The sequence below is a fragment of the Natator depressus genome, chromosome 2 (assembly GCF_965152275.1).
Source record: "Natator depressus isolate rNatDep1 chromosome 2, rNatDep2.hap1, whole genome shotgun sequence".
NCBI lineage: Eukaryota > Metazoa > Chordata > Testudines > Cheloniidae > Natator > Natator depressus.
Window position 1 is genome coordinate 107,139,193 of NC_134235.1, and position 25,825 is coordinate 107,165,017.

Genomic DNA, 25,825 nt, shown 5'->3' on the forward strand with positions numbered 1-25,825 from the left:
ACACTCCTCCCCACGGCCTGCCAGGTAGGAAGACACCAGACTCCCAGATACACACACACACACCCCCCGGATAAAAATCCCAGCGATTCCCCCCCCCCCCAAAAAATAACCCCCAGGGAGCCCCAAATCCCCGATGCCAAGAGCGCGCCAAAGCTCCCACGCACACAGACCCTCCCCCCGCAAAGGAAAAGATTCCTGAGGGGCCCGCCCCCCGCAGAAGAAAGCCCCGTTCAGGGGGCTGCTGGGTCCGCTTTGTGCGGCGCTGTCACCACATCCCCGCCCCAGGCGGCGGCGGCGCCGACGACAGCAGCAGCAGCAGCGCCGCCTGCCCCAGGGCAAGGAGGCAGGGGCTGCCGCGGCCAAGCGCCCGGCCAGGGGCGCTCACTCACCGCAGGGCGCCGCCGCTCCCACCATCCTCCTCCTGGGGCGGCCGCCGCTCACCTCTCACCCCCCGCCCGCCTCCCTCGGCTGCCGCTTCCGCTCTGCTCAGCGCGTAGCGTGCGGGGCAGGGGGCGGGGACAGCGGGTTCCTCCCCCCGCGGCCCGGACTCCGCAGCCTGGAGGCGGCTTGGCTGGCTGGGGGCTCCGCTGGCCGCGCCTAGGGCAGGTCAGGACGGGGCGCTCGCTCGGGGCCGGGGCCGGGTTTCTGCTGGGGGGCCGGGGCTTTGGCATTGGGAGAGGGAAAGACGCTGCGGGGTCCCTGCCCCAAAGGAGCTAGAGGGGGCTGGCTGAGCTCCAGCAGCGCGGGTCGGACTTCCCAGTGTGTGTGCGCGCGCGGGGCCCTGGTGGCATATCTGGCTCCCCAGCCTGGCCCTGCTGACAGAAAAGATTCTGGAGGCCTTCCTCGGGCGCTCTGCAGCCTCCATCGCCCTGGCACTGGCTGTCCCCTAGGGTGCTCCTGTTGTGCTGTTTAATCATCAGTATATGGACGCGAGTCACTAAAGCCCTGATCCTGCAAACGCTTGAGCGCCCGCTTTATTTTAACCCTGGAGAGTAAATTTCCTGTCCCTGCCGTCCATCCTGGCACTGTTCTTACTCTTTGTTCCATTCTATGCATCCGATGAAGTGGGCTGTAGCCCACGAAAGCTTATGCTCTAATAAATTGTTAGCCTGTAGGGTGCCACAAGTCCTCCTTTTCTTTTTGGGCTTTAAGTTAAGCATGAACATGTTTGGAGCATCAGGGACCAGGTGAGGTGTGGAGAAATCGCACTGTTCTAAGGCGTTAAAGCAGGGTGGAGTGATTGCATAACATAGCCTTTTCCTGTAATTGGCCCTGGCACAGAGGAGCCAAATTAACTGATTGTGTAATCTCAGAGTCTCCTAGTGTTGTACAATACACAGTTTCTCAGTCTCTTCTCTTTCTCCCTGTTTTATTTGTTTGTTTATTTCCTTGGATTCTCCCACCCCGGAAAAAAGTACATTAATGGAATTGCTAACTGAAATAAAAGTCATTGTGAGATGGTAACTTGCTCACATGTGGTATTTTGGACCACTCTTCAGGCAATTAATTATTTAACTTCTGGTTTATAAGATTGGTACAATCTGGAACTATCATTTGCTGTTCAGTGGTTTTTTTTTTCCAGGAAAAACCAAAACTAATTTTTTTCTTCTCACTAAAAAGTAATTTAAAATGAGATATCATTTTTCTCTGAAACCTTAGGTTATTAATTTCATGACCTTTGTATATTTTAAACTTGCAACATTAATATTGCATTAAATATGATTTTGCATGTTAATTTATTTGGCATATAATGTCAACAAGCTGTTAAATCTCAGTTTTGGGGAACAGAGCAGGGAAGAAGGGCGTTGTAACTGTGCTTTGGGGAGGAAGGTATCAGTCTAAAAGTATATCCTTCTGTTCCCAATGGGGGAAATGAGTGAATGTCCCCTTTTTAATATTAACCTCCCCCTCCCCATTTAAATAGAGCTGCTTCCTGCAGAGCTCGGTCAGCAAACTGAAATTAAGTACAGACTGAGAAACTTCTGGGACCACACCTAGAAAAAGATTCTTTATAATGAATTCCCTTATCCTAGTGGTTTCCACATTTCTGAAAGCTGAACCTCCTTTCAGGAAAATGGAAACCATTCTTGCCCCTCTTCAATCCCACCATGTGTTGTGAAAAGGGAATTTAAAAATAAAGTGTGGAAATTTATCTTCAAACATTCTAATCAACCCCAATTAAATCCTCGTATATTTTTTTGGAATCTCATTGCAAGTGTGTTATACTGTGCATGAATGGAACATAAGAGTGATGCATAAAATGGTATGTAAAGATTTGTTTAAGAATACAGAACAAAATTCCTTTAACATCTATCCGTGCAGGAATTCTGGATTGTCCCATAGATGATATTTGCTCAAAATAAAGTGATCTGAGGTGACAGAAATATTGTCAATATGTTAGGACCCACATTTCAATTCTGTTAATAAATTAAAGGCAAACCTGATATGAATAAAATATTTTCATGATCTTTTAAAATGCCAGTTGTTTTTAATAGTGTTTTTATTCAGACAGAATTCCAATTGAAGCTAATAATAGCAATTAATGAAAGTTCTCCCTGATTGCAGGATCAGGACCTTCATACATGGTACAAAATATTGCTTGGGGAATATATATTTTTACCCTCTACACAGACAACATAAGTATATGAGACCATGGACAGTTTTACAGATGTACCAAGAATAAAAGAAAGCTCTGATATTGGGCAACAAGAATGCAGAGTGGTGACTGAAGAGGAATGGCTGCAGAAATGGCAAATGAGAAAAATTGGATTTCATAAGGAACAAGGACATCGGTATGTAACTCTTTTCTTCTACCTAAGCTGTAATGAATGATAATTGAATAATATGACTTTCATAAGGCCTGTCCCAAAAATGCAGCCTGGGTACAAACATCGAAGTGTTTTGTACTAGCCTTGTTCAGAGCTTCTATAATTTTGGATGTTTAAGTTGCCATCACAAGGATAATGGAGAGATGGAAAGATCACCTTGCTTGTCAAACTTTTACATCTTAAATGAAATCTTTAGGCCACAAAACTTAGATATGGTGTGTGTTTTCTGATGTGAAACACTTCTACAGTATTTATGAATTGTTTTAGACCCCAGTCTTGCAGTATGTAGTGCATATGCACGGCAGTTTACCCACATGCTGCACCTTACAGGATTGGAGCCTTAGAAAACAAAACTAATTATTCTGGTTACATTGCCCAAGCTGAGTTAAATACAAGAAGTAAATAGTGTAGAGTAAATTCAGATGTTTTAGGTTCATTCAGTTTTAATAATCTAAAGTAGCCCTTTCAGAGGTGGGTAATTCTTTTGCCCGAGTAGTAGGCTGTGCCCATTTATAACGGTAATTGAATTTCCGTTTTTAAATTTAATTAAATGTCTGTTAAAAAGTGGATGTTATGTTGTAAATTAATGTTTGAAACGCCAAAGTATAGTACACTTGAGGTTGGGTGGAAGCTTTTAGCTGGGCTATTGCATTATGTCTGGCATAGACTTACCTATAGTTATGGGTTACTTTAACCAATTACCCATCTCAAGGTGAGGGTTTATACCTATACCTTAATCTCTGAAAGTTCAGCCCCCAAGAATGACTACAGTAAAGAGGTTATCAATAGAAAGAGGACCCCCAAGGTGAATAATAGAGACTGCATAGTGCTCTTTCTATAATAATTACTTACACTGCAATCTGTTAAAGGAGAGAGAGAGACCAATACAAAACACATAGTATTTGCATTACTAACACCATGCCTTGTGGAAAAACCTGAAGTGCTAGTCATCCTCACCACCACCAGTGGTCTTCATCCTGGTTTCTCCCCCTCCACCACCCGGCAGTTAGGCCACAATGCAGCTTTTATAATCAGTTGTGCTGATGCCCACTGGGGTTCATACATATTTATGATGGTTTTAGGAGCCCCTTTTCCTTATTTGACTTTCCATACTTCACTACTTCTGGGGTGATAAACACCCATTTTTTCATGGTTTGTGTGTATAAAAACATCTGTATTTTCCACAGTATGCATCCGATGAAGTGAGCTGTAGCTCACGAAAGCTTATGCTCAAATAAATTGGTTAGTCTCTAAGGTGCCACAAGTACTCCTTTTCTTTTTACTTCTGGGGTGTCACATTTTCCATAGGCTAACTTGTTAGTTCCTCTTATACTCGTTAACATTTACGTCCCCTTATCACCATAGTAACAGAAAGTCTCTAATATTTCATCCAGGCTGCCAATGGTCATCTTGTAGCGTCTACTGAGCTCTCATAGACGTTTTTATCCAAACTCAGCACTTCTTTTCAAAAATCAGTGCATCACAAACATAGACACAAGCTCAGTGAGTTTATTATTAGCTTACTTAGCTCTATTATAAAGATAAGTTAGCATAACTTAGCCTAAAGCCTAATTTGGCTAAACTAAATAATTTACAGCCGAAGGCCTGTAGACCCTATGTTAAATCATTAATTAATACTTATATTTCGCCTTTATGTCATATAAATACCTGATACCTTTTATTCTTGGCTACACTTGCTTTTCAGCTATGAACATGAAACAATTCCAATATTAAATAGTTATTTATTTTTTTTCTTCTGCAGGATTTTAAGGAAGTATCTGGATGTTCTTCTTAATGGCAGGAGTGGACTCAGGATATTTTTTCCACTTTGTGGCAAAGCAGTAGAAATGAAATGGTAAAATACAGCCCTTAGGAGTAGAAATCTTCTAACTTATTTTTCTGGAAAATGTATTATCCTGTCTGCATCTCTGTAAATTAGTGAATATAATAGTCATTCCTTTATTTTCACCATAAAGTATAGTTCCTTTGCTTTTACATGCTCACTAGATATTTTAAAAGAAGGCAGCATTTAATTCTTCCAGGTTTTCCAGTGATGAGGTAATAGTAACAAACAGTTTGAAAACATTCATGTAGGAAAAAGAATAGTTCAGCTATATAAAAATTTGATGTATACAAAAGCAGCTAGGTTATGAAAGAGTAAGATGTTTAAGATTTTTGGTATGGTAAGTTGATTGAGAGTTAGAAAAATTTGCCAGGCACCTATTATCCAAATAGGGAGAGTAGGCACCAGTGAGCTTCAAGGAAAATGACCTGTTAAGAAGCCCAATACCTTACATCCTGGCTGCTAGGAAGTGGGAGGGTGCTGGGATTCCTACCAGGGTACTCTCCTGGGAGCCTACTTCAAGAGTATGTACTATCTGCTGATTAGTAGATGTTTGTTTAACTTTAAGCTTTTCAATCTCTGGGGACTAGGAGGGAGGAGAATCTCTGTTTTAGCTTCCTTCCATCATGTCCCCTCTCCTCCCCCTTCCCCCCCCCCAAAAAAGGTCGAGGGGGGGAAGTTTCTCTGCTGCTACTCTGTATCAACATAGGCTCTTGGTTAGTACTTTCTCTGTTTTGCCAAACAGCAGCAGTGTGAAAGAAATGTGATTCTGCAGTTAACTGATAAGAGTTCTGTTGCAGTGAACCTGACCAGTGTGTTGTTAATTTCATTCTGCTGCTGTTTGGCAAAGCCAGGCAGCAGCATAGGTCTTGAGCTGTGTATCTTGAGACACAAGAGAACAGTATAGCAATAGTAATAATGTGTAAAGTGTAGTAATGCTGAATCATTCAGGCATGCAGTATAAGATTGCCCTTTATCTAAAAACTCATGTCATGTATTAATATGGATCACAGTTACTAGAGATTTCACTTGGCATGGGTCAGCATCCATCTTCAGTTCAAATTTGGAAAATTTTCTTCGTAACCATGAAATGAAAGCTTTATAGGTGTTTGAGAAAGTGATGGTATAGCTCCTCACTTGCCAGAGAGAGTTTCTTGCTATTCAACAGCATTTGCAGTTTTTCAAACATTGATGTTGTAATAACGTTAATAGGATGTGAAATATCAAGCAAACACTTTATCCACTAGGTGACTGAATCCTTGGTCATCCACCATGGGAGGGAAGTATTATTACTGGTCATTGTAGTGCCCCCATATTTTCCATTAATATAGTAAAAATGAATAATCAATTGCATGTAAAGCTTCTCAGGTTCAAACAAAGTGCATTCCTTAGTTCATATCAAGATCTACTTAAATAACCATGCAAAATTGCATTAAAATCAGATACTGTGTTTTTTTCCAATAAAGTGTGAAAACTCCAAGATTAAAAATACCTATATAAACCCTATCTCACAAGAGCCTGGATTCTGAAAAAAAACTGCTGTAATAAACCACTGTTCTGTAGGAGATACACATGTACCAAAGCCCCATCTTGAGGTAGAGAATGGATCAGTATAAATCAAAATTATGTAATAAGAACAGTGAATCACAAGTAAACATGAAAACTTTTATTGCTGTGCATAGGTTAGCTGACATGGGACACTGTGTAGTTGGTGTGGAACTCAGCGAATGTGCACTGAAGGAATTTTTCACAGAACACAATCTTTCTTATTCTGAAGAACCAGTCCCAGGGATTTCTGGAGCCAAAGTTTTTAAGGTTTGTTTTGTGCTTGCATAGTCAAATCTTTTTGTATACTTAATGATGCAATTCAGGGACAGCTGGGCAGGCCAAACCATTCTTTAGCCATTTAGCACTTCTTTGTCTTGCCTTTCATCTTTCACCTGTTCTAAAGAGGATTCTGAGAAAGAAGCATCAAAGTTGAATTTTGTACTGGGTAATTATCCTCAAGCTGTTATTTAGTTTGGCCCTCATTCAGCAAGGTATTTAAGTGCCTAACTTTAAACACTTTGAAGTCAATGGGACAACTCACATGCTTAAAATTAGACACTTGCGTAAATGCCCTGATGAATCAGTTGTATACAGTGGTGTTGTAGCCATGTTGGTCCCAGGAGATTAGAGAGAGAAGGTGGTTGAGGTAATATCTTTTATTGGACCGACTTCTGTTGGTGAGAAAGACAAGCCTTCAAGCCACTCCGAGCTCTTCTTCAGGTCTGGAAAAGGTACTCCCAGTGTCGCAACTAAATGCAGGGTCAAACAGATAGTTTAGCATAAGTAGTTAGCACATTGTCTAAGGGACCAGTCAAGGTGAAGTGGCCTGTTAACACTCCTGTCCTGGTAGGACAAAAAGGAGGGTTAGTGATTGTTGTAACAAGCCGTAAATCTAGTGTCTTAAGTAAAAGATATTACCTCATCCACCTTTTTTCTCTCTGTCTCTGAACCTTTAAGCCCGTGCCACATGACAGTGGTGAAGCAGCAGTCACAGGGCTTTGAGATACATCAATAAGGAAAAACTGAAAGAACATTCCTCCTAATTCCTCCCCCACTTAGGTTTTTTATTTTAAAAAATATATATATTAAAATATGTAGTTCACTAAAAGGTGTTTCCTTGCTTTTCATTGCAGAGTACATCTGGGAACATTTCTCTGTATTGTTGCAGTATCTATGATTTGTCCAGGTAGGAATGAACAGCATTTTTTCACCAATCAAATTTTTAACAAATATTGTTAGGTTATGTTTTATCTGAACTAGCCAAAAGCATTTGAGCAGTAAGGATGAAATCATAAGAAGCACTGAACATCTGTGACTCTGACAGATGTCTGTCGCAGGCTAACATTTCGGGGTTTCCGCCTAGGGGTGAGAGCAGGCACCTTGTTTACCTGCTGTGTTCTACAGACAGCCACAACCGTGTGGTCTGTTTCTGGGGTACAGAGTACAGCCCTGCAGCTGTGCCTTTTATGAATCTACCCCCTTTCAGGGGCTATAAAGCAGTTCATACAAAAGGAAAATACTTCTCTGACCCCTCCCCCTTCATTGTGCAAGAGAGAAGGAAGTAGTCTCTCAGGCCTTACAGGCATTCTCAGTTCCTTAATGTGAGTAAAGGTTATGGCTTAATCATGATGGAATTGTAATAAAGATAACCAGCCCAGGCCATCTGCTTCTCCAGAGGGCTCGGCAGGCAGCACATAAAAGGCATAGGTCAGTGAGTGCTACAGGACTCCCAGTCTGGGAGCTCTGAACCCTGGCTCTGCTTGCCACCACTACTGCACTGATTTCCACCCTTATAAGGGCCTGCTTCCAGGCATGACACACCTCACAAGTGTGAGGGGTTGAGGCTGATTGTGACCACAGGAGTTCCTTAACTTTGCCTTGTCCGTGGGAGTGGGGCATGTCGTCTGCTCCACCACAATATTGTGTGGGAGATGCAGTTATTCAGCATCTCTCAGAATCGAGCCCTGCCTGCTTGCTACTGACTAGGCTCAGTCCTTCATAATGCTGAATGCTCTCAGTACCCAGAGCAGTCAATGGGCCAGATTTACCAGTCCATTAAGGGGACTTTGCACCTGTTTTCTGGCTCAAAGCTGCTAGATCCAGCCAGTGGAGGCTTTCCTTTGTGCCAGTGAATTATTGGGTGGTACAAAGCCACCTTTGCCACTCCAGACTCCAGCGTAGGGAGGGATACAAAGGATTGTTAAAACCACCTTCCTTGCCTCTGATCACGTCCTGAATACAGTTCAGCCAGACCAGAAAATCTGTCCCATAGGGCGTTAAGGGCACTCAGCATCTGCAGGATAGTCCCAGTCTTGCAGTTCTTGTTTAGATAAAACTCCCTCTAGGGCTGGTGAGTTTTGGCTCAATATCAACCTCAGGAGCAGGCTGTTAATATGAGCAGTATTGCCCCATAGCTTTACAGTACTATGAGGAAATCAATCATTTATCTTTGTAAATGATAAGAGTATCAGAGCTACTAGAGACAAGGTATAATTTGTAGATGGGGAGACAGGAATGTGGTGCTGGCTCTAAGATATTTTATATTTTGGGTAAAATATCCAAAGTTATTAACATAACAGATGGTCACTAAACCTTTTGCTGACTTAGCTGATTCTCTTTTGTTTGTGTGATTAAGCGGCCTTGCAAGAATGGAAGTTTGGATGGAATATAGAAATATCTTTTATATTAAAAGTGACAAGGTAGAGAAAGATTCAGGCAATGTTGCTGCTTGCACAACAGGCACCTTTAAAACTTTCTAGCTATCATTGGACGCAGGGCCCGGAAATGTTAAAGCTTATTGTCAGCAATTTTTTAAAAAGTTAATGATTTTTAAATATAGTTGTAAGTAACATGGCAAAATTTAAAACCTCTATGATACCAATATGGAATGATATTTCGAAGTAAAACAAAATATGTAACACGTTAGCAATGCTGCCAGTGGGAATCACTAGACCAAATAGTGAGGAGATGTGGTCTTATTTAGAGGACAAAATAAACAGGAGTCACATGCATGTGTTGTACATTTTCTTCTACATTCCTGTTTTGTTTTGTTTTTTAATAAGACGCTCTTATGCAATGTTCTAAAAGAGTGGTGAAAGTGTCAACATCTTTCTGTCAATGGAACAATTGGAAGACTCCTTTGAGTATAAAAATGCATCAATACTGTTGCGTCTTCTGTCCACACACAATATGGGTAATACTTGGTTAGTAACTATGGCAGTTAAGCTTACTTCACGCTTGCCTGGGGTGGCCTGTGATCAGTCACTTTTGTTCTAAATTCAGAACGTGATTTTGGCAGGGCAACCTAGATGTGTTCATGCCCTGTGTCAGAATGAGACAATTCAGACTTTTTTTTGCTAGTTAACGAGTAACAGGAATTATTACTCTTTGAAGGAATGCTGTGTTGTAGCTAAAGCAGTTAAACTAAGCAATCAGTTATGGCTCATAACAATTCTGAGTGCTAGGCTAAATTTTTTACAATCTGTGTACTTACTAAACACACCTCTGGGGCCCAATTCTGAGCCCTGATTCAGGCAAATATTGCCTTAAATCAGTGGGATTTTTGTTTGTGTGTGATCTGCAGGATTGGCCTAACGACAATATTTAAACCAGGGATGGGCAACTGGTGGCCCAGGAGTCGCATCTGGCCTGCAACATCATTTTATTTGGCCCATCACAACACAGCGTAGAGCAGGAGATCCAGCAGAGACAAGGGCAGGAAGAGGGCAAGGCATCACTGGGGAGGGTTCCGTAACATAACATTGTGGCAAGAACAGTGGGGTGGAGCGAGGAGGTAGGCCCAGCCCTGTGGGACAGGAGCCACCTCTGCCAGGGTGAGTGGAGGGCAGGCTCACTCTCCAACCCACCCTCTCACCATAAAGGGGCAGGACCCTACTCCCCACCCCCCTGACCCCTGTGTCACATGCCTCCAGGGACAGGACCTGACCAGACTCCTCTCCTCATCCCGCTTCCTCCTCCCCGCATCACAGCTCCCAGGGTCGGTGCAGGACACGACACACACACCTGTGTCACATACCCCATCACCCCACAGGGTTTTAGTGGTTTTTATGGCCTTCTACTGCCTTAATGTTGCCCATCCCTGATATAAACTATTGTTTTATTTATCATCATTTGTATTACAGTAGTGCCTAGAATTCCCAACTAAGATCAGGGCTCTTACACAGATAGGTGCTGTTCAAACACAGTGGGAAACAGCGCCTGCCCCAAAGAGTTTACTGTCTAATTAGACAGTACAGTTAAGAGGTGGGAGGAAAAACAGAAGCACAAAGAGGTGAGGTGGCTTCCCCAAGGCCATACAGCAAGCCAGTGGCAGAGGTGGAAATGGAACCCAAATCTCATTAATCCAAATCTAGGATCCTGTTCACGAGACTATGCTACCTCCCTACTTAAATTGGCTCTTAAATATCACATCTTGGTTGTGAGATGTTATATTTAAAAGCCAATGGTAAGTGCATGTAGAAGGCAAAGTGGTGGGATTTCCTCTCCTTGCAGACCTTTAAAAGAAAACAAGCTTTTAAAATTAAAAGGAGGACTTGTGACACCTTAGAGACTAACACATTTATTTGAGCATAAGCTTTCATGAGTTTCGTGAGCTTTTAAAATGTTTCATGTCTCTTTGCATCAGACAGAACAATACAGGACAGGGTTACAGGTCAGAAGCCAAAAACTTGATGATGACGTTGTGATTAAAACAACAACGGAAGAAAGTGTGATTTATTTATTTATTTATTTAAATGTTAGTGGACTCTGAAATAAAGCCCAGTATCAGGTGGAAAGCTGCTGCACAATTTCAGGGTATCACACATTTTTGTTTTAAGGCAAATTTATTTTAAACTCTTCTTTGGAATTATATCACTTACTCCATTGTTACACAGCACACTAAATCACAGTTTTCATATTTACCAGAAGGAAAACTTACTTAATGTCACCCTCCTAATGCTCACCGGCAACCAGTGAGGACAGTTCTCTTTACCAGTAGACTTTATCAAACTGAATTTGAGCACCAGTGCCACATCAGCCAACACAACTAGGAACAAAAATAGTCCTGAACAATTTGTTGGATTAAAGCAAGCAGCAATGAGTTTTAGCTTTTCTCAAGTGAAAAGATACCTCAGAATAAACATCTGAGGTATATGTTTGGGTCTTCAGTCTGAGTTGCACGTGAGCTGAGCTCAGTGCACATTGAGGAGAATGGAGTGAGCTGCTTTGAGCCATCTCTCTCACCCTCTTGGATCTGGAAGTGTCCAAGGATTGTTGCAGTCCTTGGCATAAATTAATGGTATCCCCAGAGTTTCTATAAATTATGACTGCCTGAAAAAACTGCCTCATAACCAAGAACAGCTGTGCTCAAACTAGAGCTCTTCTTGCCCCTGCACACCCTTGCCAAAGGGCAACAGACTCATTCCACCATTTCTGTGGCACCCAGAGAAGGCCTCTACACAGGAAATGTGCCTTGTTCAAAATGTTTTATAGCATAAAGGGGCCAGACCATAGCAGCATATCAGCCCTCTATGCATATGCACAGCCTATCAGAGATTTTTCACTTCTTTTGCAAAAGTATCTCAGTCAGATTATAAAAAACAAGATCATTTTGAAAAGAACGAGGAGTACTTGTGGCACCTTAGAGACTAACAAATTTATCTGAGCATAAGCTTTTGGGTTTTAGCCCACGACACAGACTAACACGGCTACCACTCTGAAAGATCATTTTAGTTTTTAATATAAAATCTTTTCCCTTTCTCCACCCCCTATTTGTAGCACAATTGCTGGCAGGTTTGATGGGATTTGGGACAGAGGATCTCTAGTAGCCATTAACCCATGTGATAGAGAACGGTAAGTAATGTATTTATTTTGACTGTTTTCTTTCTGATAGGCCGTACCTTTCACAACATATCTTCCTGGCACTGACTAATCAGCCATCCCTCACTTAGCTTAAACCATGAGTAATCCAAGCCAGTCCTTCTTTGCCATCTGTGGCAACTAAAGTCATTGAACACTGTGTTCTGAAACAGAGTTTCCTTCCGGAAATGGTCTTGCCAATGCAAACAATACCATTGGAATAAGGACAGTACAGTAGAACCTCAGAGTTATGATCACCAGAGTTACGAACTGATCAGTCAACCACACACCTCATTTGGAACAGAGGAATGCAATCAGGCAGCAGCAGAGACAAAAAAAAAAAAAAAGCAAATACAGTACAGTACTGTGTTAAACGTAAACTACTAAAAAAAGGGAAGGTTTAATAACATTTTTTATAAGATAAGGAAACTGTTTCTGTGCTCGTTTAAATTAAGATTATTAAAAGCAGCATATTTCTTCTGCACAGTAAAGTTTCAAAGCAGCATTAAGTCTATGTTCAGATGTAAACTTTTGAAAGAACATCTATAACGTTTTGTTCAGAATTATGAACATTTCAGATTTATGAACAACCACCATTCCCGAGCTGTTCGTTCGTAACTCTGAGGTTCTACTGTATGTTGCTGCTTATGTTCTATACCTAAAGCTGCTGTTCCCATCTAGTGGTAGATTTGCACAGTGCAGGATGCAGATCTGAATTTTACCATTACTTTTTGCTTTCCATGTTTGTTTTTGGTCTCTACCATTTTCACCTTTTTCTGCCTCACTCCATCCTCTTTATTCTCCTTTTTTCTCCTTTCCCCTCTCCAATCTTACCCATGACCTCTCTCTTCACTTTACCCCTATTACTGGACATTACGTTAAGTTGCATACATGGCCCTTACTTTGTAAAAAAAAATAATAATAATAATAATAAAAAAAATGCTGTGAATTAACAAAATCAATACTGTATAGGCCCCTCTACAGTAACTATAGATTATTGAAGACTTAAATACTAGGTCAGCTTTACATTTTCATGTTTTTGTTAGTTTATATGAAAAATGGTGTGCGTGTGTGCATGCACGCATGTGTATAAGGTAGAATTTTATTAATTTTATTTAGGATTTCATATGTTGCATGTTTACTGCATGGAATTTTACATTAGAAGTACCTCAGTTAAATTAGTTTATGTGCATTTCAAGGGTGCATTTGAACTGTTCTGCATAGGAATACATTACGTATCTTTTTTGCTGAACATTTTGAGTACTCTATGTACCATATACTTACAAAATAATTACGACTGCAAATATTTTTTTCTTTTTAGCTATGCCAATTTGATGTTGTCTCTAATGGAGGGAAGCTGTTGTTATCTCTTGGTTAGTGTTTTTTATGATCCAAATAAACATAAAGGTAAGAACTTTGAATCATTTTGTTTAGAAGTTAAGTAAAATCACTTTTTACCTTTACACTAATTAATTTATATATATATAAAAAATAATTTTGCCTCAGTTGGTGTCAAGAGGCTTGGTGCTCAGATTTAATACGTTTTTCTATTTAACTATATTTTGGCATTCACAGTAGCAAAAGTTTGTGATTTTTTTGGGGGGGGTGAAGGGAGAGGGGTTTGTTTGTATGTAAATTTCTTTATAACCCTGTTTCCACTTGCTTCTCAGTTTTGGAAAAAAATTCCTACAAGGCAGAAACTTCTCGTGCTTGGTCTCAATTGGAAGGTTGTTTTTTTTTGGGTGGGGGGGAGGTGAATTGTGAAACAAAATGCAAAATAACGTTGCCTTCGCTGTTTTTTGTATAATGTATAGAGAGTGTCCTGTTTATCCCCTTCTGCTATGTCCACCTCCTTGGCACCCTTCCCTTACCCTAGCATTGCTCCCTTACTTGCACCCTCATTATCTGAAAAATCATATTATATTTCTGATGGATACTAACTCAGGATTTTCAGTACCTCATGACCTAAAATCAGGAATTATTGCCCAATTTACTGTAGCGTGGCTACCTCACAGGTGTTATAATTCATTAATAAATGTTTGTAAAATGCTTTGAAGATGAAAAGCTCTATGTAAGCGTTAAGTATCATACATCAGGCTGATTGATTAATTTTTATTAAACCCAGAAGCTCCTTAAGTTTTCTTTGATAATTATTAACTTAATACAAATAAGTTTTCCACTGCTTTTTGAACTACTCTAAGTAATTGTTATTAAAAGAAAGTCTTATAATTAATAACCTGTAATAATTCTTTTTTAATATTTTAACATTTCTCCTTGTATTTGGTCAGTGTTTGCTTCATTGTAATATTAGACGGGTCATCATGACTTTTGCTGATTCAGCTTTCCCTTTTTTGTTTTCCAGGTCCACCATTTTATGTTCCTGATTCTGAAATTAAAAGTTTATTTGGTAAGTTATCTCCACTGCAGTTATGAGTTTTCTCAAAACATGTGACAGACAAATGTGTTCATATTGTAGTGTTTTGACTCGTCCTGAGGCAAATGTTTGCTTCTTGTACAAAATCTGGAGAGACATAGTTTGAAAATAAATATCCTTTTCACTTTAGGGTTATTGATATCAGGGGAAAACATCACTTCCCTAAAAGGTATACAGACTCATTGTTTAAATACACATTGTAAAGGAAATTTGAACCTGTGCTACCAGTAAGACATAAACAGTCCCTTTTTGGCCCAAGGTTACTTTCTTTCCATGCTGAGTCTCCAATAATCCAAACTAGATCCCAATGTTCATTCTTATTCCCACAGCTTCTCACTCTTGGTCCTATAGTCACTTTCTCATGTCCTTTCTGTTCCAACATCTTGGTTTCTTGCCCCGCCCTTCTCCCCCCCCCCCCCTTCCTCCAAGCCCCATTATCTGCTCATTTTACCCAGATTTAACACAGAAACCTTCCCCACCACCTATGTGCTTTCTGCTATAATTTTGAAACCAAAGTTAACTTGCAGGAAAAAAAGTATGATGATAGGAAAACACCATGGTTAAGGGAATTAAAGATCCAACTTAAAGCTACTGAAACAAGAAAATTGAGTTAAGGTTGACATTTCATCCTTGATATGCCTTACATTAAGCTTTGGTTCTACAGATCCTGTGGTTTACACCCTTCTGAAACCTCTGAAGTGTCTAAACACCATGAATTATTCTTAATTAACATTAGCATACAATTATGAGAGAGGGCTAAATCCTGCTCACTTTATTTATGCTAGTCTACAAATGAGTTAAGTCAGCGAGATTTTTCCTAATAGTGTAAAAATTCATGATTGAAAAAAGCAAAACAAACTATCATCATCCTTCATCATATCTGTAACTTGCTATTCTTCCTTTTCAGGAAAAGTCTGTGAAATTAAGTGTCTTGAGAAGGTCGATGACTTCTCGGACCAGCACAAAGCCTGGGGACTAGATTATTTTCTGGAGGTAACACATCTGCTTACCTTAAAGTCTGTTCCTTGATGAAACAAGAAACACAAAATTTATTAGCAAAGTGGGAAGAATTATATTGATCTCACTTTGAAATGAGCTGGATATTTGGGAATTCTGAAACATCTCAGTGTATGAAAACTGGGTTATGGAACATCTTTGTCTTTTGAAGACTTTATGCTTTCTAAGTCAATTACACTGTACATCTGATTTGACTTACAGTATCTATTTTAAGATGTATAGCACTTAACCACATTGAAACTCTTTTTATAAACAATCATTTTAACTTTGTTCGTCTCCTGTATTATTTCAAATAATTAAAATTAAAAAGTCTCTCTCTATATAGCTTTCCTTGCTATTGGCAACTACACGCAGCCAGTCACACAAGTTGTTTTTCTTCAGATATTTCTTAGAAAGGTATTTCAGATATCTCTGGGAAAATGGCACCTCTGAAGTTACAGCAATTTTGCTCTTGCTTCTCTCAATGGTCACCACACCTCCACCCAGATTACCAGCTTTTCCATTCACTTTGATTCGTTCCTGCAAGAACTGCTCAAAGTTGGCTGCGTCCATGATTCCATCTTCGATGGGATGGGTGCAGTCCAGAGTGTGTGTGTGTATAAAAAGAAATGACCATGACCATTCTCCATAGCTACCAATATTGTCTGTCTGTCTGGAGCTTTGCAGTCCCATCCCAAGTGTTCATAGTTCCAACCCATGTCCTAGGAGCTATACAGTGCTGACAGCTGCAGCTTTTGAAAAGTTTTTTTTTGTTTTTGTAATTCTGAGCTCCTGCCACTAGTGACTGCTGGATAGAAGAGGCTGCTTGGTGGCTGCTGTCTTTTTCTCCCTACCTCTGTTGCTCTATGCTGTGCAGAGTAGAGACTGGCTAGCAGAGAGCAAAGCAGAATATTCAGCAGCAGCCATCACTGGATGAGGGGGACACAGTCAACTATAGATCTCCAAGAGGGGTAAGGAAAGTGAATCAATTGAGAGGAGAGCAGAAGACACCGGGAGTAGATGCCCCCTGAAATTTTCTATAACTGTGATATTCTTCCCCCTCAATACAACAATTATGAATCCGGGAGTCCGGCCACAGGAAGAAGGGTTGTATGGGGAATGTGGATTGTGGGCCCTAATGGAGACCCTTCTGCAGTTTGGATAAGCATATGAGCTTTTGGATATTTATCTGAACTCAAACCTTTGAGGGTCTCCCATTGCTAGTTTATAGACACTATTGCAACTTTGGAAAAGGGAATTTTAGTTTTGAGTCCCTAATAATAGATTAATTTTTAAAATAACCTAAAATTCACTAGGATGCTGTCACAGTCTAATGTTGGTTCTCAGACCCCTTTCCTTCTCCATCCCGCATTACCGTATGCGGAGAAGAGTTTCTGAAACCAAAGCTGATTTACAGTATTACAACCTGACGTTTAAAGGGTGCGATCGGTAAGGCCTTCCTCAGGGGTCACACTCTGGCAGCTTCAAAGGCCTTTTCCCCTTTCAAGGGTGTTTTGGGGTTTTGGTAAGTCTTTGGGCCGTGAAGTCTTGTCAGATGTTTTCCTCTCACCTACTCCATAACATGAATCTGAGGCACAGCAGTTTTCCTCCTGGTTGCTGCCCCTTCCTGTTAGCAGCTCTCCTTGTTAAGCTTGCTTCCTCCAGCTGGAGTTGGCTTTGCAGGCATGTTTGTTTGGTAGGGATTAAACCCAGAGGAGCTCATTAGCCTTCTCCTGATTGGGATGGGGGCGTGCCCCTTCACCCAGGGGTTACGAACATTAGAGTTGGAAGTAGAAGCAATGTCTTGTATCAAGTGTGTGTGTCTCTTGCTCATAATTTTTTTTTTTTGGAGGCAGGTATAGTTAAAATAGTTGTTTTAAAATATTGAGATTATCCAGTTTAAAAGATTTAGCTGTGCATTCATATCGCATTGAAGTGTATTTGTATCCACATCCGATCAGTGATCTGCAAACACGGTCTGCAGACATCCACAGATTAGCAGAGCTTTAGAAATATATGTCAATTTTCCTCCATTTCTGTTTGTGGCAAGCTTTTGATGTTCATTGCAAACACTGTATTCAAAGAGCTGCAGACTCAGGTCTGATGCTTTCAGGATATTTGTAGTTGTAGCCAGTAGTGAGTGATCACTTTAATGAAACTTTAAGGTTTTTGTTGTTGTTTTTTAACCGTTGAAGTTGGTGGTGACAGGTTAGAGAGCAAAGTAGGACCCCTACTGGCTGGCTATATAAATACTGCTCTTCTAGCATCCCAGTCCGTTTCTTTGTTTGCAAGAGAGTCTGTCTTCTCAGAAAGGTAAGCCAACTACAGAGGATCAACAATGTGCTTTGAAGAAAAATAAATAACAAGGATCAAGAGAAAAGTAACTCTCAAAAAGCAACCTCCAAGCACTGAGGTGAGGCAGGCAAGTGAGTGTCCTCCTGCAGTATATTTTCAGAGAAGAAGTTGAAGGAAGTTCTTTCTCATCTCCAATAATACTATCTCTGTGCGATTCTTACTCCTGGGCCATGAGATGCTCAAGGGATATTTGAAAATGAAAATGAAAGTAAAGCTGAAGTGAGCAGCAGTAATAAGGCTAAGGCCAACAGTGTGAACAGGGAGGTTTTAAAAAATACAAATACAAAAAGGAGCAAGTTACTCCTTAAAAGCCCAGGGTTGGACCTAACATTCAAGTTTTCCAAAAAAAAGACATTAATCGGACAAAATCAATGCAAATAATAGCTGTCTGAGCCATGTAAGAGACATCCCTAAATAAAAATCAACACTTTGTGGGCATGGGGGAAGTTTGATCCCATCTATCTTGGAAACAAGTTCTGGAACATGGTGAGTCTGAAATGGCATTCCCAGGAGGCTGAATCCAAGCAATAATACTTTTGTAAAGGCATCCAGAGTGCATGATGTAGCCATTTCACCTACCTCTGTAATAGAAACACACCTGAGGCAGGCAGCAGTGGCTGTGTTGCTCCTGACTGAGTGAAGTTTGACTTGGCCTCTAGTTGCAGGTCAGCCAGGTAATAGCAATGAGAAATGCAATCAGACATCCTATTAGACATGGTTCTCTTGGTCATAGCATTGTTCAGTAAAATAGTGTTAAAAGAAACAGGTAGGTAGACTTTCTAATTGCTTTAGTCCACTTCCAGCAGAACCCCAAGGACCCTTTAACTTTCTTTGAGCATGTGGAGAAGGGCCTCCCCGGATGGGCAATGTGGGTGTGGGAGGAATGTTAACAGCAGGAAGTCAGAACAGGAAACCTTTGTGACCTAGTCTAACTTCCCAGCCCATCTCTAGTAGCAGGATAAGAGGTGGCAGAAACCAGTGGTCTGAACCGCCTCTCTAACAGATTAAATTCCTGCTCTTGCCTGGGCTCCTGAAAATGATAAACACAGCCCTGTTCACTCATTGCATCCTGAATAACTACCCCTCAATTGCCCACTACCCCCTTCCTCTTCCTTCCTCCTGCTTTTGTGTGGTTTATTGGACTTTAATCATGTATTGACTCTCGAAAACTGATGTGGACTATGAAACCATTCTTGCTATGCTAAATTACCATGATTTAAATGATATGAGCCTGGATTTATAGTTTACAGTTTAGATATATGTTCATGCTAAATGAAATTAAACAAAATATTTGAGGAAAAAGTGAAGATAACAATAAGAAAATTTTAAAATATATTTTGGTGAGCCCATTGCATTTTCCCAAGTTTCCTTTAGAGGGCAGGAGACTACAGTAAATGCTTTGAAATGGAACATACCATCAGCATTTATGGAAAGGCCTCTGATGTAACACAGTCCTGTGACTGTCCAATGTGACCAGATGGCAGCGTCACATCGCTAGCACAGTATAATCAACAATCCTCTTAAAGCTGCAACTATGTCTGCCACGGCCCCTGATAGAATGCAGATTATGACCGAACTGGTGAAGGAAACTGAGGTCAGTCTACTTGAATGCAAAGTGTGTTTTGAAAAATATAGCCAGAAGAAGAAACACAGGCCGAGGAACTTGCCCTGTGGACATGTTATGTGCTTGGAGTGTGTATTCTCTCTAGCACACCCAAGGAATTTTAGGTTGGAGTGCCCTTTCTGTCGAAGAGCTTGCAAATCCTCAGAGACAAGTGACTGCTTACCATTGCTGCACCTGATAGAGATCTTAAGCCCTGCAACTAATATTTCTTTAGCTTCAAGAACAACAACTGGGACTGGCAATGAAGCAGCTGTATCAGCATCTCTAGGCTTAACGTTCAACTTTTCTTTCGGAGGCTGGGGGACGCTGATCGATCCGACTGGGATTGCAATGTGTCGAGGGTCTGACTGTGTAGTAGTGGCACACGATGGCAAGAAAAGGATTAAGCTGTTTGGCTTGAGTGGAAGCTGTATACAACAGTTTGGGGAAAGAGGAGGTGCAGGCAATGATATTAAATACCCACTTGACGTGACAGTCACATTGGATGGCCACGTGGTTGTCACGGACAGCGGCGATCGCTCTGTGAAAGTGTTTGATTTTAACGGAATAGGCAAGCTAGTTATCAGGGAATCCTTTTGTTTACCATGGGGTTTGGATACCACCCCAGAGAATGACATTATCCTGTCTGATCCAGAGGCAGGTGCTCTTTCTCGCTTGACAGCCAATTTTAAAAAAGGAGAACTAAAGAAGGTTCAGAAGATCCAGTCTCACTTATGCAACCCAAGAGAGGTGGCAGTTTCTCAGACTTCTGGTATTATCGCTGTAATAGAGCACCTGATAGCTAAGGGACCAAACTACAGCAGGACAAGAGTGAAGATATTCAGTGCTGACATGAAACTCATTGGCCAGATGGATAGCTTTGGTCTAAACCTAGTGTTTCCCTCCAAAATATATGCCACTGCTGTGGCCTTCGACAGAGAGGGACACATAATAGTAGCAGATGCCTATAACCAAGTTGTATTGTGCTTAGGAAAACCTGAGGAATTTCCTGTCTTAAGGCCCATAATTACCCAAGGGCTTTCTTATCCTGTGGCATTGACTTACACAGCAAGCAATTCTCTGATTGTCTTAGACAGTGGTGATCATTCAGTTAAAGTATATACTGCTAGCTGAATTGTTTTGGATTACTAATTTTATTGCATTTCAGATTTTAAAAGAAGTCATGATGGTTTTATCAGATGCATGTGTGGGTTTTTTCTGCCATGATTTTGTGTGAAACGTACCATTTTTATGGACATGCTGTATGGTCTTTGACATTTGCTCATCAATTCTGACTCCTAAGTATGTGTGAGAGACAACATGCGTATTCTAAATAGCACCAGACAAAGAGACCTCAACCAGATGACCTGGCATTTTTTCTAAACCATTATACGATTATTACTTTTTTTTCCCCTTAAAATGAACAATAATCTTGTGTTTAGATAATGGAAGATCCTAGATCAATTGTGAAAAAGAGAATGACTTGCACCTTTTGGTTATCTTGATTGAAGTCTAGCTTACACAATGTTTTTTTGATAAGGTGAGAGAATCTCATGAGAAAGAAGCAGCAATTTTCAGAAATTCTATTAGAAGGGAGACTCTCTAGCTCAGAGGACTAGTAACTGTAAGTGAAATGTTTTACTTTAATCCAATTGAGGTCAGTAGTGACAAAATACTTATCTTGTTCAGTGGCCAGTTTGAAATGAGTTGGGTGGTCAAAGTGTAGTTTCTCCACATTACAAAAACCACCATGAAGACTGCTATTATGAAAGGCCAATGACTGAATGGGCCTAGAGACTGATCCACCATCTCATTCATAGAGGTAGGCCTATCAGAAGAGTTAAGACATAGTTGTGGTGCAGTGTTTGGAAGCTTGTACTGTCTGGGCCATACACTTTCTTTAGAGAATTATTTTGTGGTAGTCAGGTTTCCATCGTGCACCGCTTCTTCATTAACACTAACTTCACTTTGAAAAATAAAGTTCTAAAATTTGTAACGAAGACACTGTCGTATGGTTTGACCACAGTTATGCATTTTTCTGTGTGCCAGGCTTGTATTTATTCTTTATAGTTTCTTACACTAACCTCATCACTGTAGTTTGAGTGCTTGCATTAAGAGTGCCTAGCTGTGTAATGATAGTGATATAAAAGTCAGCTTCTCCACATGGATATAGACAGTGATTTGGGTAGTAGCAGTGGTGAGCAGAACTCCAATGGCTCAAAGGTCTAGGCAGTTATCTGGTCAAAAACTTGTTTGCAGCTCTGCAAACTGAATTGGGCATCTTACAGAAACAAACCTTCATGAGATTTCTGGTACTTTGTGCTTCTGGGTGGCCTTTCTAACGAAATATTAGCATTTTGCTTCCAGACCCAACCAGAACTAAGTGTAGATGTGGTGAGAAGGGATGGAGGAGGTGAACCTCATTTTTTCCCCTCAAGCTTCAAAAAAGATTTTGGGTCGGTTCTTATTTTATCCAAGACAATCTGGCTGCGTCTTGTCACTGGTTCTGTTGCTTCACTGGATAGCAAAAGTTGAAGAGATAATGCTATGACTTAAATAGGGATTATAATATTACTTTAGTTGGACTCTTCACTGAATCTATTTGGATTTCTCTGCTGCTAAAAAGAGGCTGTTTGATAGCTTTGAATTATTAAGTAGTTTGACAGTGGCAGCAGTTTTTATATAAGTGTAAATGCTTTGTAAGGTAGATAGAGGTAGGTTGAAATTATATATACCTCTTATTTTCCTTTATTTTTATTTGGCCTCACAGACTCAATAAGATATGCTGTACTTCCACATGCCTGAACCAAAGCCCTTTCAAGTCAGAGGGAGTCTTTCCATGAAGTTTAGTGGGCTCTTGATCAGGCTTTTAGAGCATATAATTACTACACAATATTGTACCCCTACCATAATTGACAGATCCTTATTTTAAACAGGACAGGGGCACTTTCAGCACCTCATTTCAGATTCAATGTATCTTTGTACCTATCTTGTATTAAAATGTTTGAAAGTGATAGAATACCGTTAAATAAGCTATTTTCAAAAAGTTTTACTGATTAGTGACATACCAGGACATTAATAATGGTGGGTTTGGAAAGCAACATGAAGTTTCTGCACTTATTTATTATGGGTTTGTTATTTTACTTCAGTATATTCATTTTTCTTTGGTATCACTAGATCTGTTGTAGAGTAACTTTATATATTATATTAGAGATTTTATGGATCTGGATTGTAGATCTTTTCCAACTCCACCCGCCACACACTAAGGCAGTGGTTCCCAAACTGTGGCATGTGCCTCCCTCGGGGGGTGCAGAGGAACGTTCGGTGGGGCATGTTGGGGGGCTCAGGCCAGCCCCACAGTGGGTGGGGATGGAGTACCCCTCAGCCCAGCCCATCTCTGGCCCCAGCCGCAGCTCCATTCCATCCCCAGCCCTGCTCTGCCCTCATTCCTTCTCCGCCCCCCCAGAACAGCTCCACCTTCTGCCAAAGCTCCTCTGCTGAGCCAACAGCGCAGTAATGGGGGGCGCGGACAGATTCCGTTACTGGTAAGGGGGGCCACGACAGGTAAAGTTTGGGCACCACTGCAATAAGGGGTCTGAGGGTGACAAGATTTGGATTCTCTGTAAGACAAATTCTGCTGGCCACAACAGGATTCCTCTGTGGGTCAGGACACTAATGCAGGGAGCAATTTACTTCTCTGAGCAGGAAAAAGAACCTCTTTACCTGCTGCCAGCAAAAGCTTACTATTAACTATGGTGTCTGGGGGGGATACCAAACTGATTTGACAGAGGAGAGAGAGAGGGCACAGTCTTCCTCTTCCTTCAGGGAATTGATGTACTTCTAAATGCATAGGGAAGGGTACCTTAGAAGTATGTGAATTAATAAAGTGTTAAAAGTAAAGTTTAGGGCGCTAGACATTCAGGCTGTGATCCATCATCTGGCCTGTCCTTTCAACCAACATAACCCCTTCCCAACACCCACCTTCCCCAAACCCCACCCTGTTGTGCACCAGCACCAGCACAACAGAGAGTAAGAGTTTGTCCTTACTCTTTTTAACTTATGGATGAACAACCTTGGGACCACCTAGAGCCACAAAGGTAACTAGCCAAGAGCTGAAATACTGAACTTAATTTTTAAATAAATTCACGCCATTTTAAAATCCAAGCACAAAACACAAATTATCCTTGTTCTGTATTTCTCTTTTGATAGATAATAGAAATAGCTTGATGTTTGAGTTCACAAACAAACAAACTGCTTTTGTCCTCAACCTGCAGTAGTAGGAAGATGGTGGCTGGAGCAGAAGGATCTATTCTAGAATGCTGCAGGCTACACTGACTTTTGCTTGTGTCAAATGTGTGTTCTTTCGTTGAATGATGCATTATATTTTGTTTGTTATGAATCTCATTGCTTTGCCTTGTAAAACACTGGGCAGAGAAAGCATTTAAAATTCTGTCTTCAGTTATTAAGGGTGGGTGCCTAAAATATAGGCACTCAAATAAGTGTCCTGTCCTATGAAAGTGCTGACTACATGAAGCTCCCACTGACTTATGAAACTGCATAAATATGGATTTAGGTGACCAACTTTAGGCACCCACGTTTGGAACTTTTGGCCTGAGTTATTGGGTGGTGGTGCAGCCATATGACTGCAGTACATTTTGCTCCTCCTGTTTGCTCTTTTATTCTTTGTAAATGTGTGCTAAAACTTAAAATCAATAAAACACTATTTTTGGGGGGAGGGAATCCTCTGTGTTGTTGGAATTTTGTTCCATTTGTTAGGAAAAATGCAGGAATAAGCAGAAATTATTTTCAGTAACTAAATATATCCTGAGATTAGGTGTTAGTAATGTAGGTAATAAACTGAAATGCCCTAGATTTTGTTTCTCATGTGTTTTCCTTTTTCTTTATACATAGAGCAGAACTATCACATGCATATTTTATATATGTCTTCCACTGGTTTAAAAGAAGAGACAGTAACGATGGTTGTTTTACAAAGGCCTGATGATCAAATACTGGTCCCATTGATTGAAGTCAGTTCGAGTTTTAACACAGACTTCAAGAGGATAGACATTTGGCTCTGAGGGAGAGGAATGGCAATGGACAAGAATTCAAATTCAGAGGTCATGGTTCCATCTGGCCTTAAATCTACGAATTATTTATTCTTGGGTACAAAATTCCAGTGGTCCACTTATTACAAAATTGCTTGTTTGATTTATAGATGTGATAGTTCTTTGCAGATGGCCTTCTTTGCATTACATGTTTCAAAAGTAACTTTTACTATAGACATTTCACTCTTCTTCTATTATTACATCTTTATAATTTCCTCAACATAGATTCTGATAAATATGCAGCGTATAATATATTGTCTTACTATCATCTGACTACCCTCTGCTTAAAATTCTTTAGTTCTAATTTTCCATAGTTAAAAGGGACAACTATATTTAGGCCCAAAATTTATAAAAGAGATAAAGGTCTCATGGCTAGAAATATTTTCATTATTTAAAAATGTTTAATGAAAACAGATTTTGTATTTTCACAATACATTACATTGTAGAGGCAAAGCTAAAAAGGTGGTGGGGGGGGTTGTTTTTGAATACTTCATTTATCTTGAAGGATTATTTATATGTAGAGGGTGTGCAGCTCTAGGGTGCTTACTTTGTCCAAAAACTTCAAGTCCTACACATTTATTATTACAAATACTAAGTTGAAATTGATTGATAATTCTCTTATTACTGCCTGGGAAGGGCCATATTCTAGCTGTGAAGTCACACCTGCTCAAAAGTGGGCTGTCCAACTTCCAAAATTCAATACTAATCTAAAGGACAGAGCCCTTATCTTGTCAATTTTCCAAACTGAAATACTTCATGCCTTAAGAATGTTTTCCCTTTAATGGCACTTGGGCTGTGCTTTGAATTGATATTGGCTCCCCTTGTGTTTAAGCAATGAACATCCATTCACTAAATCTTTCACTCCTCTTCACCTTAAATCAGTTCTCCTCTCTTCCACCCCCGAAATAATTTAAAAAAAGGAATTTGCCCACCAGAAAGTAGTTTCACAGCAGTACATCCCTTTAGAGTGCATTCCAATTTGTTAAGACTGTGCAGACTGGGAGAGTACATTGGCTCCAATTATCTAAAAATGTAACATGTAGAAGGGTATTAATTCACATGATTAAAGCATTTCCACCAGTGAATACCAAAGGAATTAATAATGACAAGATCATTAGTGAAATGTCAAAGCTCCTTAAAAACAATAAGGCAGTTTCCAGACAAAAAGATAAGTAACCACAAAATCTTCCTCCCTTTTTTAAGACATGAATCATGGAGCTGGGAAATCTGGGTTCTAGTCTCAAAGACTTCCTG

The 25,825-nt window shown here is 40.5% G+C and overlaps 3 protein-coding genes across 4 annotated transcripts in view; 2 read left to right on the forward strand and 1 right to left on the reverse strand.

Moving 5' to 3' along the window:
* Positions 1 to 484, reverse strand: part of KDM1B (lysine demethylase 1B) — a 39,751-nt gene extending 39,267 nt beyond the window's left edge. Inside the window, exon 1 of the mRNA XM_074944802.1 lies at positions 390 to 484. The gene's annotated coding sequence lies outside the window, so the exon portion shown is untranslated. The remainder of the gene's footprint in view (positions 1 to 389) is intronic.
* Positions 461 to 15,793, forward strand: TPMT (thiopurine S-methyltransferase). 2 transcript variants are annotated; one of them, XM_074944804.1, is made up of 10 exons: positions 461 to 606; positions 2,566 to 2,792; positions 4,591 to 4,683; positions 6,354 to 6,486; positions 7,353 to 7,405; positions 11,998 to 12,072; positions 13,400 to 13,485; positions 14,441 to 14,485; positions 14,643 to 14,681; positions 15,420 to 15,793. In XM_074944804.1, the coding sequence occupies exons 2-10, from the start codon at positions 2,653 to 2,655 to the stop codon at positions 15,539 to 15,541; spliced, it is 786 nt and encodes a 261-aa protein (XP_074800905.1). In that variant the 5' UTR covers positions 461 to 606; positions 2,566 to 2,652; the 3' UTR covers positions 15,542 to 15,793. The 2 variants fall into 2 exon arrangements, with proteins under 2 accessions (XP_074800905.1, XP_074800906.1); XM_074944805.1 differs by lacking the exon at positions 14,643 to 14,681 and having other exon boundaries at positions 462 to 606; positions 15,420 to 15,790.
* A 3,522-nt stretch (positions 15,794 to 19,315) lies between these two features.
* On the forward strand, positions 19,316 to 24,224 carry NHLRC1 (NHL repeat containing E3 ubiquitin protein ligase 1). The gene has a single exon (XM_074943163.1). It carries the CDS (start codon positions 19,398 to 19,400, stop codon positions 20,598 to 20,600), a length of 1,203 nt encoding a protein of 400 aa, XP_074799264.1. The 5' UTR covers positions 19,316 to 19,397; the 3' UTR covers positions 20,601 to 24,224.
* Positions 24,225 to 25,825: the final 1,601 nt, after the last annotated feature.

Coding starts and splice junctions, on each gene's coding strand:
- TPMT (XM_074944804.1), top strand. CDS start 2,653: ATGGACAGTTTTACAGATGTACCAAGAATAAAAGAAAGCTCTGATATT. Junction 4,684..6,353: donor AAAGCAGTAGAAATGAAATG/GTAAAATACAGC, acceptor TGCTGTGCATAG/GTTAGCTGACATGGGACACT. Junction 13,486..14,440: donor TGATCCAAATAAACATAAAG/GTAAGAACTTTG, acceptor TTTGTTTTCCAG/GTCCACCATTTTATGTTCCT.
- NHLRC1 (XM_074943163.1), top strand. CDS start 19,398: ATGTCTGCCACGGCCCCTGATAGAATGCAGATTATGACCGAACTGGTG.